Consider the following 14,703-nt stretch of genomic DNA (forward strand, 5'->3'; position numbering starts at 1 on the left):
CCCACCAACGAATAACAATATCCATATCCATATCCATATATACATCCCTCTCTCTCCGCGGGAGCAAGACGGCTGAGACTGCGTTGAATCACCAGCAGAAGGCGTTCTGTACAGCCAGAGCCAGAGCCAGAGCCAGAGCCGCCGCAGCACCCGCCAATCACCCGCCACCCTGCAAGGATGAGTGATCAGCAACAGCAACAATTCGATCCTGCGACAATGGCCGGGCTGTCGGAGGCGTCCCAGGGTTCTGGCGACTTCAACATCGACATCTTCGAATGGTATCCGCATTATCAAAACTGTCAACGTTATTTTCTGGACCATGCGCAGCATAGCGTTCCCGTGCAGGCGCTCTCCGCCTTCCTCAACATCCTACTCCCCTTCCAGAGACAGCCTAATCCTATCTTCAATTCCTCCTCCGCCGCAGGAACTCCTCCAATTCCTTCTCAGTCCTCATCCGCCTCCGCTCCCGTCTCTCCTCCGCCGCCCTCCGTGTCCTTGATCCCCTACATCCGGCGCCTGGTCGCCACGGGGATGGATTTTCCCGGTGTTCTGCACGGATTCTTCGGGGATGATTGGGGGGCCGGTGTCGGACCGCTACACGAGCAAGAGCGTCGCAATTATCTGTTCGCGGCTAAGAGCGGCGGGTGGGCGTCGGTGAAGAAGGATTACGATATGAGTCCCTTGGAGACTGTTCCCTTCTTACGACCCTTGCAAGGCCCCCTGGATTCAGAAATCGAGGCCGCCGAGAGGAGCTGGAGTGAGTGGTTGGCGATGGAAGACTGGATGGTTGGACCTCGGGCTCCCGATGTGCTGCGAGATTCCTTTTCCCAGATGTCGCGACAAAACCGAGGATCGAGGTCATGACGTGAGATGACAGGCTGGTCCCCGCCGTTTTGTTTCGTTTCGAATTTCCTTTCCACCTCGTCTAGGGGCCTGGCTTCCGCCCCTAGGCGTCTCTCTCGGTTGCATGGATCCACATCACGGGAGTTTTTGATCGTATATCTTGATTGTTTCGCGCCAGCGGTGCCTTTTTTGTTCATGTTTCTGTTGCTCCACTACGACGTGGTGAGGAATACGGGATTCATTCTACACTGAATTGGCGCTGCATGCACTCATTCTTGTATTTACAAGGAGCATAGTTGGAGTTTTTGCATCTTCAGGGGTTTATGAGGGAAAGAGAGTTAAGGAAGGACGAAGTGTGTGTCTTGTGTACTCCATTGGGTCGCTAGACCTATAGCATCCGCTATGATATACTATTTAGATTACATATTACTAGGGAAAGAAATGATTGTCGAAAACATCTCATCCCGAAACCGATTGTCGAAGACGCTGAGATTATACCACGCTGCTTTGATCAACCCTATTCATACGCCCTATACCTTTACGTTGCAAAGACAATTGCCTTTTTCTTTTCTATCTCACTCTTTTTGTTTTGCTCCCTTTTGGTTTCTTGCAATTGACGCGTTACTTTCGAACTATTGACAATTGAGAGTTAGTGTAACCTTGTGAATGCCGACGAAAAGCCAATTGTCGTGCTGCGATGGGTGACAATAGCATCTGCTCATTTCAAGGAACTGGCCAATCACAACCCCTACATTCTATTTCCCGGCTAGGAAGCGTCAACGATCTCATTTATATCACGCAGCATAGAATTACTCCATCCCCTAGTCAAGGTTGATTCGTGAGTTCTGATTAGTTCGTGGCCAAGTTAACTTACTATCGCTGGAATGGCCTGTCCTTCTTTGGCACGAGTGGTTTCACCGATGGGAAATGAGGCCTGTAAATGAAACACGACCTGGTGTACTGTCTGCCGAACCTTCTCTCTTCTTCTTCTTCTTCTTCTTCTCCTCCTCCTCCTTTTTTTTCTTTGCTTCGCATTATACTGTTGTCATCAAATTACTTTCCCAGGTATTTCTCTCTCTTTCCCTTCTCTAACCAATTATAATCATCATAGCGAGCTTACTTTGCAACTGCCAAGCAATCCGAGAACCGTGCACCAGTCGCTTGCTCTCAACACACAAAGTATGATCTACTTCAACAATGGCCTACCTAGTTAGGTAGGTATTGGAGGTATTTTAATATCGAATTTGGCAAGTGCCTGATAGCCTAACTTCGTCCAGACTCCAGCTAGGGATGGAGAATTTTCAATTTTTGGCTTGAAATATAATTACAGTGAATTTCAGGCCATTTTCCTTGAAAAAAAGAAATTACCAGTGATTAGTCAGCAGATACATATTAGCCAATAATATGGCAAGCAAATATAAAAATTTTCTCCACTTTAGCGCCAAGGCGCTAAAAGTTTCGGAAAATAAAATCCTTTTTTCGTAATTACGGAAAAAAAAGGCCTTTTTTCATGAAATTGAAATTACGGCGTGCATCCCTACGTCCAGCCAACCGACACTATTCCGCATCTGGGTAACGCATACTAACCTTCGATCTGGCCAATCAAATCTCACTATTCAAGCTCGGCCTTAGCATCGAATATCGATCCGCCAGAACTGGCAATTCCCCGAGCAAGACAACCCCCTCGATGATGACAATTATAATTATAATGAGTCACAAGCATGACATTGATACTATATAGACTAGATTCACTATACTCCATACTCTGTAGGTTCGCACCAAGAGCGGATTATGCTGGCCGCCTCGATCCAGTTGAGCTTATCCGTTAGTAAGTGGACCATTCCAGCCAGCCACAGATTGCCCCGGCCCCGAGTTCGGTTCCAAAAAGAAAGCACCCCGGTCAAAACTACTCCATACCTAGGGATCTGTGACAATCATCACGGAATTTTTCTCGGGGAGCAATTACCAATGATTATACCTATTCCACAGGACCAGTAACAATAAACAATGTAAGGTACGGACTCACGGATACCATACGGAGTACCGAGGCACAGAAAGTAACTTCGGAGACTCTGACGGACAGTAGAACACTACCTAGTGAACAGTTAATTAGCGGATGCGAGATTGGCACCTAGTAAACTATTTAGCGGTTACATTATGTAGGATACGTCCCCGCTGGGTGAATGTGCCGTTAGCCCAGGGAGGCAACGTTTCTGTATCTTCCTGCGAACAAGAGATCAACGTGTACAGTGCCTCCTTCGAATTCTGTGCCCAAGATTCATATTACTAATCTCATGAAAATAGATCTTGATATAGATTGCCTTCGTTCAAGTTGAAGCCTCAACATTGCTCTGCCACAGGGTTTTGGCTCAATGCAGTATTCATGTGACTAGAAATGCATCAATTGACGCACCAAATTGATCGAATCATCACAGGATGCTCTTTTTGTCTTCATTTATCGTCCTTCATTATCCAAGTCCCATATGCTCGGGGATCTATGGGTGAACTGTGAGAAGACAATCTTGATTACATAATCAATATCACATGACCACGCAGCCGTGACTCGCCCAGACATCATCGCCGCTAATCAATAGCAATGGAAGGTTATTGAGCCGAGTGAACCCAGCCATGTTGCAATGCCAATCAATACATTTGCTATCGTTTTGCTTATGAGAATATATATATAGGTATATATGTCCTATATTCACGGGATACTACCTTCAGTTTAATTTCGTCACCATAGAACATCCTTATTTGATAGGTGGTAATTAGCATGCGCCTCCCAGGCGATGGGATCCTCAGTGGAAGAGTGGAGGAAACTCCTCCACCAATGTCTGATCCGTCGTATCGACGCCAATGAATTCAAAACTCTTGCGAAGCTGCTGTTACGGCGTGCTCCGCTGGCAGAAGCGTCCTTGCTCGACGTCGTGCTCGAGTCTCGCGCCGTCATCAACGCCCAATGGGACCCGTTGGTGCCTGCCTATATCGACACCCTGACCAAACAGGGCACGGTCAGGATTCCCACCGTCTTGCAGAGTTTGCTGAAACATTCTTCCATCGTCGAGCAGGCGACAGCTCCCGCTGGCGAGGTACCATCTGACAAGAAAAAGACCCGGGAACTATCCACATTGATGACAGATACCCGGATCATTCAAGATGCAATGATTTCTCTTTCTACTGGGAGTGTCCCAATCTCGACCACCGAAGCCACTAGGATTTTTGCGGTGGTTGCAGAATGGATTCTGGAGGTGGTCCGCTGGCATACAAGCAATGTCAGCGATGACCAGCAGACGGGAGGCTTGATGAGCTCTCCAGACGCGATATCCTTATTCGAATCTCTTGGGATTCTATTGGCTGCGTTGTCCGGGACTGAGAAAGGGCTGGAGGCTCTTTCCTCCGACAATCCGGAAGGTACAGACACATACCTAACCCCTCGGACAATGCAACGCCTTCCTTTTAGCGTCCAACTGACACCCTTGATTAGCATTCAAAATCAAACTCGGACAGGCTCTCACTGCTTATTTGCCATTGTGTGCTGGGGTCTCTGTGCCACTTCGGAACCGACTCGATAGCCTGCAGAAGGGCTTCGAGCTCTATGGGGAGCCCAACTCGAAATCTCCCGACGTCCCCATGATGGATGGCGTGAATGTGAACGCGCTTCAGTTTGAAGCCTCCGTTATTGACGGACCTGTCATAAACTCTAGAGCTGGTCTCTATATATACATCAACGCTATGGTAAAGGTCTCGCTCTTCATTTGAAAGCGCTGTTTCGCTAATGGCATTTAGCTTGTGGGGCGGCCCCTTGTTGACGACAGTATGCTTCTAAACTACTTATCGAATCGCTATGGGGTAAGCTTTTCTTCTTCAGCCTTGGTTTCCCTGGCTTTTCGTGGTTATCCATGCTGACATTTATTAGGGACATCATGAGGTCCTGATCCAAGAGCTAATCACCGCAGCATTTGACGTCCTATCTAACGCCATGTATCGAAATGAATCTAGCCGGACCATGTTTGTCTTTCGCTCATTTCTCGTTAACAAGCTGCCGCAATTTTTGGCAAGCATGGCAGCAACTTCAATGGAGCCGATTCCCATGGAGGTCTGCATCAGCCACGCTCTGAACCGAGTCGATCCCAACGCGTTTCCTTCTTTTTCGCAAATGTTTGAAATGCAGAGCAATACTATGCTGTCGGACGTAAGACAGGAATTCTTGTTCGCCTGTGCGTTGCACAGACTCATCCCTGAGTCCAGTATCGAACGCCTGCTGGGTGAAAACCCGATGCAGACGTTGCCTGTTGGCGGCAGATACATCAAAGACGAACTGGTTTCGCAGATCACCGCCAATCATGAACGCGCTGATCAACTGATTGCTGAAATGGAATCCATGGAGGGGAATGCAGGAGCCATAGTCGCAGCGGTTACAGAGGTGAGTCACGGCCATCTGGACGTCGATCGATTGGGAACTAAATTTTAACGTAATCATCAGGTGATACAAACTCTTTGCAATCAGAGAGAGACAGTGACATTAAAAACGATTTGTAATTCCATATCTCGTCGACCCCAGGTGTTGGATGTCATCCTACTCTTTCGCAGTCCCAAAACCATTTTGCAGCCTCTTTGCTCTCTTCTGGATGCTTGGAGGTGGGATGAGGATCAAGGTCGGTCAATCTAGCCCCATGGTGAACCTGACTAGTCGGCTAATTCGTGATAGGCGAGAACCAACCCGTTTATGACGAATTCGGCAGCGTACTGCTGTTGGTCCTCGCCTTCAAGTATCGCTACGATCTGAGCCAGTATGATATGGGAATCTCGAACAGTCAATCTTTTGTGTTGAAACTGTTGGATCGAGGTTCATCTAGCCAGAGACTCGAGGATTTAGGCGAGAAACAACATAAGAATCTAGGCGCTTGGATCTCGGCTCTTTTCATCGCGGAGGGGATCAGTGAGGAAACCATGTCATCGTGCAGCCCTCAGGAATTCTACCTTCTGGTTTCCACGTTATTCAGTCAAAGCGTTGGTGCTTGCGAAGCCGGGAAGTTAGAGTTTGACACCCTCAAGGACGGTTTTGAATGTGTGTGGTCACCCAGCATTTAACGCTTCACGTGGCTAACGTTTGCAGATCTTCTTGAACCATTTCTCCTTCCGTCTCTCGTTGTCGCACTCACATGGCTGGGCAACTATATCTGGGAATCCGAAACCGACCCCACGATCCCCTTAAAGGTGTTGCATTCCCTGGTCAAGCCCAGTTCGATTTCCGGAGAAGCGGATGCTTTTCATCGCACAGTTCTCTACATCACTGCGCGGACGCTAGAAGAGCAGCTGAAAGACGTGCGTACCCGGCATCCTGGGCGTGCGGATATCAAGCCTATCCTTGACGCTCTTGAACCATATCTGTCCTTTCAGAGGACGGGAAGTAGTCGTCGAGCTGAGCTCGAAAGTTGGACTTCACACTCCGGTGGACTCACCGGCAGCATCCGGAATACTTTCCAGTCTCTTGTCTTGTGGAGCACTAATCCGGAAATCAGCATGTCTCCGCCTTCATACACACATCGCCAGATTTTGGCCGGGGTTCGGATCTTAGGGGCCACGCGGGTCCTCCTGGCTTTGATCGAGGAATTGAAGTTGCAAACCGAAACTGGGAGCGGTGACCTGGCAATCGACATTGCAGCAACCTTGATCTGTGCTCCTATGGCAGAATCTTTTGCTGTCGACCAAACGGTCTACCACCCCGTTGACCCCAGCAAGGAAGCTCTTCCTCGATGTCCCATCCTCACCCTTCGAGACGCCCTCATCTTTCAGCACGAGAACGTGCCTAAGATTTCGGAAAAGGATCCTTTGCGTGCGGAAGTCATTGTGCGTTTGAACCGCCGTGTCAATGCTCTGCTGGCACCACCATCCCATGTCAGCAATCTGGACGTCAGCAATATCATCGACAACATGAATCTGCAGGGTGGCGTCGGTGGCCACGACCAGATTGATCTAGGCTCGGCGGAGCCCGGTATGACGGGGGGTGGAATGGCAGGATCGGGAGAAAACATCGACCAGATGCTCAACGAGGCTGCGGCGGCAGCTGCGGCGGCCACTGCTGGTGTCGACAATGGCGGCCGTCCTCAGGGCGTGGGCGTGGACGGGGCTGGCCCTGGAACGGGGATGGATACGAGCATTGACGACATGCTGAACGCGGCGGATATGGGAGTTGGGAATCCGGAATTTTTGGACCTCGATATGGAGGGGATGTTTTAATCCGTTGTACCCGGTAAACTATTGACCCGACTTTTTTTTCTCGCTTATCGATTGATTCTCAAGCAACTTCACCGTTGATGAGTTGCACTGTAGGCAGGCATACCGTATCCTAATTACTTCTAATGACTCGAGTAGAGGCCTTCGTTCTTCAGGTTACAACAGCAACAAATTAACTCCTAATCCAATTCAATGGAAAGAAACAAAACTTTGACCAGAAGATCCACTTTGAGTATATTCTGTATCAAACTCTCTAAATCAGGAACGGAGGCTCCCTCTTTCTCTGCTATCCTGCTCAATCAGGACTCTTTCTCCCTCCCAAGCAATCGATCGGAGCATAAATAAGTCGACGCAAAACACTTCCACTCAACCCTCAATCCTAACTGTAGGACGGACAGTAAGTTGACAAGACATCTCTCTCTCTCTCTCTCCCAGGATAGAATGGATAGTCTTGTTATGCAGAGAATGGGAATTCCATACCAATTTCATCCTAAATTTCCAGGAGGAAGGAGGAGAGAGAACTATTTTCCGTCCACCATTATTATTATTATTATGATCTTGGATAGTTGTGTCGCCTGGCTGACTTCTACACATTACATTCACAGCCAGATTGCAAACTCCCTAAATAGACATCGACAGAAACTCTATCAGGGAAAAAAGAAAAAAAATCAGAGACGCGATTATTCCATTATGATAAGATAGGATAGGATAGGACATGGGAACAAAAGTCTGTTTCCTTGTTATATGACGAATGGGATAGGGGTGATGGCGGCTGAGTAGGGGCTTTCTTCTTCTTCTTCTTCTTCTTTTTGAGTCGTTTATCCTTTCTTCTTTGAACGCCAAGAAAAAGTATCGAGTAAAGAAAGAGGTCGCTTGTGTTTAGTGGGTAGGTAAAAGAGAAATATATATAAAAAATATATACCTACATTCTAAAAACACAGAGAAAAAAAATAGATGATGTCCGTATAGCAAGCACTTCATTGAACTAAATTGAATCGAATTGACGCATCTCTTCTGTTCTACATGAACACTGTATGTATGTACAGTCCAACAGGTAGAGTAGGGTAGGTACATGGAATGGGTTTGATAGATAAATATAACTTAGTTATTTGAGCTGCATATACCACTTACACGCACACGCAAAAAAAAAAAAAGGAAAAGAAAAGAAGGAAAGAAGGAAAGAAGGAAAGAAAGATGCCATTCCCTATGTAGAAACTCCATCAGTATGAGCAAGCAGCAGAAGTATCAGTACCATTATCAATAAATATCGCTGATGTAAGTCATGTCACGCAATATCATATAAGCAATACCAATTTTCTATCCATTCCAGACCAGACCTGGCCAGCTTCAGCTTCACCGACCTCCTCTCCTTTTTCCTTACGATTATCTAGATGATTTATTTAATCCATCTCACGTCTAGACTGCTTATTTAACAGTAACAGTAAGTCATTAATTATATGTCAGTGCTGAGGGTTTATATACCCACAACCTACCGGAGACCACGGCAAGGAAGACTCACCTACCTACCTACCTACCTACCTGCAACATATCAAGAGGCCAGAAAGCGAGAAGAACTTTACAGAATCGACCTAGATTTGGGCATGAATTAGGTAGCCCGTCAGGTCCGTAGGAGTCTTCTTCTTCTTCTCCTTCTCCTCCTCCTCCTTCTCCTCTTTTCCTCTTGATAGTATCGTTCTCGAAAATAGAATTTGACTGCACTCTTGCTTGATGGACTTGGAGAATGAGTAGTGAGGGCTTTCGTTCCCCATATATTTATTCTTTGGTCAAGCAAGGACCCTTAAACGAAGGAAGAGATTGGGAAAAAGTAAAAGTAAAAATGAAAATACAGACATTGTTAATGATACTGTGTATGTATATCGAGAGAGAGAAACAGGGATGAGGAGTATGAGACGATAAAATAATAATAAAAAAAAAACGACTGCCAAAAGGAGAACGGAAAGAAGGGTTTATCCTGGTCACCCTTTCTCTCTAAATAAATAAATAAATAATAGAAGTTCAAATTCTCTGAGACTCCTCAATCTGGTATGCTAGTTGGCAATATATTCAGCAGCCAGAAAGTGCTTTCCAGGAGGTGATATATAAAAATCATCATGGCTCTTCCTTACCTAACTAACTGACTTGTTCTCAATTGTTATTTATTACTTAATATATTATTATTATTATTATTATTATTATTATTATTATTGTTTACATCCCCAGTCGTATTCTCGAAAAAAAATGAACCAGTCAAGTGAGTCAAGTCACGTTTTACTGACATGCCATTACTACTGAAAGCAAGCAAGCACCGGAAAGTTGGGACCTGATTATTGGCTACTATTATTAATATTAGCAACGCCAGTAATCAATAATTACTACCCCGTGCTTAGCACTGACTACTCCGTACTCCGTGCTGCTACAGTTGCAATGCCAACTTGCACTTAATGATATTATTTATCGCCGCTGCTACTCCATATATTGAGCTCACGAGCTGACACGATCGATTAATTAAACTGATAAGGGCTAGGTGATTGACTCCTATTATTATTATTTACTCCGCGGAGTATGGAGAACTCCGTAGACTGACTCAGTACCAGGCTACCAGCATACTCCGGAGTAGTTTAATTCATTATTAGGTACTCCGTACTCCGTAGTTCATAGGTAGTTTAGTCTCCGTTCCTGATTGCTGGAACTTGGAAGAACCGAAAAATGAGAACTCCTATCGAACGGTAATGTCTCACTCAGTATAACTCACAAGTCTCGTTTAGGAAAATGGGGTCACTGGATCGGATGATACATTATTGGCGAGGGATCCAACGGTTCGATAATCGATTGAGCAGGAGCTACGCCATACCTAATAACGATTGCTAGTCTATCAGTAAGCGCTTGGTTGGCTGGTCGGTGAATTAATATTAATTAATTTGTTTAGGGGACCTACCTATGCAGCTAGGCTGTCAGAAGTTGGAACCATCAGACAGTTGGAAATCCAGGGCCCGAGGCCACGGGTACGCCTGGTTAAACCGTTAAGTAAACTTAAGCCTAGGCTTACCTAGCCAGGGACCCAGCTGGGCTGGCACGAACCATTTTGCCGGAGATGGTTCAGAGGTTAGAGCCGTTGTCGGACTAACGGTAGGGTACCGTTCTGGAGCTGTCGAACTTACCTTGGAGCTCTTCAAGCTTGAAGCTCCTGACTCCTGACTCCTGAGTCCTGACTCCTGAGTGCTTTCAGAGGGGTGTCCACTTCCCGACAGAAACAAGCTTAGAGGTACAGAGGTGTGCATCATAAGTAACGACGCACGCTAAGACTAGCGTGTATTATATTTTGAATTGCAGTTGTTATAGCGCAAAAATTAGTGGAATTCTATTACTTTGTTAATTGGCTAATATGAGTACTAATCATACAACTACTGTCAGAAAGGGCTTAGCTCCCGGTGATAGTTAGGCGGTAAATATTGACGACCAATCATACTGCTCTAATATCGGTAATTGGCATTACTGCTATACTACATATGGTTAGTCTGATACACAATTACCTCACATTATACAAGTCAAATACAGATTAAATTACTAGTTCAATTTAGCGCGCGTCGTTACTTATGATGCACACCTCCGTACGAAGTACTCCGTACCTAGCTGGCGAAGAGGGAAAAACCAAAACAACTTTCGAAGACTTCTGATATACGATTACCAAGTTACCGGCCAACCTTGGTATCCATAATCTAACGCAGCCTTGCCTTGTCTTACCAGCTTGGCTTGGATGGAATGTCGCGGACTTACCGAGTAAATTTCAATTCGCAATAGAAACTCAATTCTAGAAGACCTCCCTGAGTGTAGAAAATCCCCTGCCCTGGTTCAAACGACCGTATCTTCCAGGAACATTGAGAAGATGGCATCACCTCTTCATCGGACGAAAAATGCTACTACTGCGCTTTGCGGTATGCCGATGCTCTCCAAAGAATGGGACGACACAGAGTCATCGGATAGCTTCAATCCACGGGTGCCGTTTGTTGCTATACACAGAATACTTCGTATTCGGCTTCCCGAAGTCCGCCACCGGTCCCGTCTGTTGAATAGGAGGACCTAATTATAGGGATAACGAGCTCTTAAGGTTCCCTCAGCTCGGATCAGAAACTCGGAAGGGAAATTCGGATCACCATCGTCGCGCTATCATCCCGAAAGAAAGGAAATCATTTCTGGAAGATCAGGAGTGTACGGAGTAGACTCCACAAGGCGGAAGACTCGAATGCTTTCGTAGAGCCCAGCTTGATCCTGGGTCTGAGTCCAAATCCCGCGAACAGATGATCTGATATCGATCCGATCTAGACCCAGGGATCGGGAACCGAGAATGTCTTGCTCAAGTTCGCGTTCAAAGATCGAAGCTGTATGGAGCTGTGCTAATATCTTTATCCGCCTGGATGGTTGCGGCCTTCGACGGTACGTACGGAGTAGCCCCTTTGGTGGATGTGGCTCATGCGAGACAGAGCAGAACACTCGGGGCGACGATCTTATAGGAGCTCAAAGGGCTAGCTGAGACTCCATATACGGAGTACAACGATAATTAATGGGTTGATACCAGCGTGGTGAGTTCCTACTTAGCTCCGGAATATGTGGGCGGGTATATTAATATTATTGAGACGGCCACTTGGTTTTTCCACTCTTTGCTCGGTTCGAGCTGACGAAAAGGAGAGAAGACGTATCTGACGAACATCAGGGCTCAATTCAGAGTCTGGATACCCTGTCGCGACTCACTACTGGACGAGAACAGGTTTTCTCCCCGGAAGATTGTAGGCTTGCGTATCCAGTGTACACAAGAACGGCAAGGATAACATGCCATGCAGATCCGTTACTGTATTTCCAGCCGTGGAATCCTCCGTCAGAGTATGGACATCGCATGAAGTGTGAACTCATCCTCACACTTCTCATCCAGTCTTTTTGCTATCATCTGGTTGTCGCGGGTAGAACGCGGCTCGCTTAATATTAGCGGAATTCTAAGGTCCGAGGCGCTTGATCGGCAGCCAGGGCCCCTGTTCAGGGCCATAATTATTGCTGTACTAATTGATTGTAATTTGTGATCCCGTCGAAGGAATGGGTATTCCAGCTGTTGTGGAAATTGGCATCATGCTAAGAGACGTGCTTGCAGGCCATAGCGCAACCCGGGAAGACCACCAAATTGGCTGGTCAGAGATCCAAGCACAAGACAGGCCTTCCCCTGGCCAGACCCAGGGTGAAGTCGATTCCTGGGTTAATCGAGAGAGTCTCAGCGGGAGATAGAGAAGATATCAGTGATTCCGTGACATGACGGGCCAATAGAACTGAATGAGAGGATGTGCTAAGATACCGCAATTCATGGATCCAGTCCGTGGGGGTTGTCAATGTGCCACAGCCCGCAGGGCCTGCCAGGCACGTGCCCAGTAGCGTCTCCATAAGGTCGACTCCATAGCGCCTAGCGCGGAGCAGTAAACAGCGTGATGGAGCTCTAGGTTGCTAAGCGAACCCAGCGTACCGGAGTACGGAGTATGGAGGTTCATCTTTGACTTGAGCTGCAATGGAGCATGGTGTAGTGCTCGGGCTCTCTTTACAATAAGTTGCACCATGGATTGGATGGAGTTACCTAGGTAGCTGTCATACTCGCACCAGTCACCATGTGGCCAGTGGTGCCGTCGCGCACAGATACCGCAGTCAGCGTGGGAGCCTTTCCGTTCCTTGAATTCTAATTTCTTTTTCTTTTTTCTTTTTTCATGATGGCAGGCACGAGCATGGTGGAGGTTGTCGAGCTCCTTAGCACGAGCCTAAGTCGCGTGTGCGGAATCCACTCCCACTTCCGCGCTGCATTGGCGTTAGCACTAAGGGGACCTAGGCCAGCCTCGAGGTACCTACCTACTTTGGTAGGTGCTAGGGAGGTGCCTTGCCGAGGTAGGCAGGAGGCACCCTTGGGCACCTACCTAGATAGTACGCAAGCAGACTGCAGTCCTCTATTTCCGGAGTGCAGAACCCGTCGACCAGGACATGGCACCTTCGATAACTTATAAGATCTCCCCTGAGTGACTTATCGATTCACTAGAGTCATGGGACCAGCCTCATCCATGATCCTGGGAGTTGGAGTAGTAAGGCTAGATATCCCAGTAAGGATGGATGGAGCACCTCGCAGTCGACAAGTAGTCAATCAGATGAAATTGGACCTTGGGACCTCATTCAGAGATCGTCGATCTCCGATACAATTCCGGTCACAGGCGATCAGAACGGAGAACTTAGTATGACATTACCGGACGAAGATGCGGACTTAGGCGACTACTTTCCTGTTTATCGTATTGTCAATCACAGAATAATGGAACAATTCAGGCGACATCAATACTCCGTGGTTGTCCGCATTGAAACATACAGTTCCAGATGAACTTTAAGCACGCGCGACGGACAATTACTCCGTACACGAGGTCAATTCAATTTCTCACGGCCATGCGAGGATTTAGGTTTCTGATCAGGGCAAGGTTGCGAACCACTGGTTGAGGGCGCCTATCACTCCAAACAATTCAGATCATCGTTCTACCTATAGCGATCAGAGGCAGTCCCGCAGTAGCCTCTCGATAGTCTCGGCAAGGAATCCGGTGTGACAGTCCAACTACGGAATATATCCGGTTGACTGCTTCTCGAGATGACGCGAAAGTCTTTCATGCCTCTGGAGCATGACAAATTGCCAACTCGTCATCGAAATTCACTGTCTAAACTAACAACGAGCAGGAGAACCGAGGTGCTTGTCAATGTGAATGTGATTACAATCCGGGTAGTCCTGGTAGAGTTAGAATTTGACAAGGTGGTGCCTTCCCCTTATTATTATTATTGGTAGGGCTGCAGCAATTCCACTGACATGAGAATGGGGAGTTGCCTCGATGACAACTTGGTCGATTGTTGGAGAACGAATGGCCGACAAAGCCTTTGTTCTGATTGGAGGGTCTGTGATTCTCTTGCCTGCACCTGCAGATTTTAGTCCCATTGTTCCCCGAAGTGGCAGGTGCGGGCCTGTTTTTATTCTTCTCCCCGCATTGCATTGCATTGCTTTTTTATCCCTAGTTCGTGTGATTATTGCGAAGTGGCCAACGATTTTATTTTGTGGGTTCCTCAAGGCACATGTGACATCAATGCGATGCTTGCATCCGATCCACCATGAAATGGATTCTTGACGATCCATTCAGATATGTGTAGTTTGGGTGGGATGATTTCAAATGCACGTCTAGGTCGCTGTTTCCTTTCCTGGTCCTTTACAGTAGACAACCCGATTGGAGACAATGGATGGACCTTCTTGGGAATATCTCCGAGTTCGGGCCGGGGGAACCCAGTTCCGATTCTGCATAACGGACTTGATGTAAGGCACGATCCATGCAAAGATATAATTTATGGATATTAATGCACGATATGATCGGTAACATGTGATCCATACCTTGGCCCTTCTCCGGAATCAGATATTGGCTACCTACCCCTCCATTGACTTAGCTCTTTGAATCAACTACACACCAGATATATTCGACTCCCGAGGTTTGTTGTTGCTTTAATTCCCCATTTGCCTGACATTGTAGTGCGTGCCGGGGTGCGGACGAACCACGCTGTGGGAATTGGAGTGGAACTCGGGCCGAT

The 14,703-nt window shown here is 47.1% G+C and overlaps 2 protein-coding genes across 2 annotated transcripts; both read left to right on the plus strand.

The window, feature by feature from the left end:
• Positions 1 to 177: 177 nt before the first annotated feature.
• Positions 178 to 864, plus strand: VTN77DRAFT_1840 (uncharacterized protein; the record flags this gene model as incomplete). Its single annotated transcript, XM_069417616.1, has 1 exon — positions 178 to 864. One exon carries the CDS (start codon positions 178 to 180, stop codon positions 862 to 864), a length of 687 nt encoding a protein of 228 aa, XP_069272783.1.
• A 2,768-nt stretch (positions 865 to 3,632) lies between these two features.
• On the plus strand, positions 3,633 to 7,083 carry VTN77DRAFT_1841 (uncharacterized protein; the record flags this gene model as incomplete). The annotated part of the gene is made up of 7 exons (XM_069417617.1): positions 3,633 to 4,254; positions 4,328 to 4,578; positions 4,630 to 4,692; positions 4,760 to 5,266; positions 5,327 to 5,498; positions 5,552 to 5,911; positions 5,960 to 7,083. The coding sequence occupies 7 exons, from the start codon at positions 3,633 to 3,635 to the stop codon at positions 7,081 to 7,083; spliced, it is 3,099 nt and encodes a 1,032-aa protein (XP_069272784.1).
• Between the last annotated feature and the right edge of the window lie 7,620 nt (positions 7,084 to 14,703).

This window comes from Rasamsonia byssochlamydoides (assembly GCF_041956645.1).
Source record: "Rasamsonia byssochlamydoides strain NRRL 3658 unplaced genomic scaffold VTN77scaffold_143, whole genome shotgun sequence".
Taxonomy (NCBI): Eukaryota; Fungi; Ascomycota; class Eurotiomycetes; order Eurotiales; family Trichocomaceae; genus Rasamsonia; species Rasamsonia byssochlamydoides.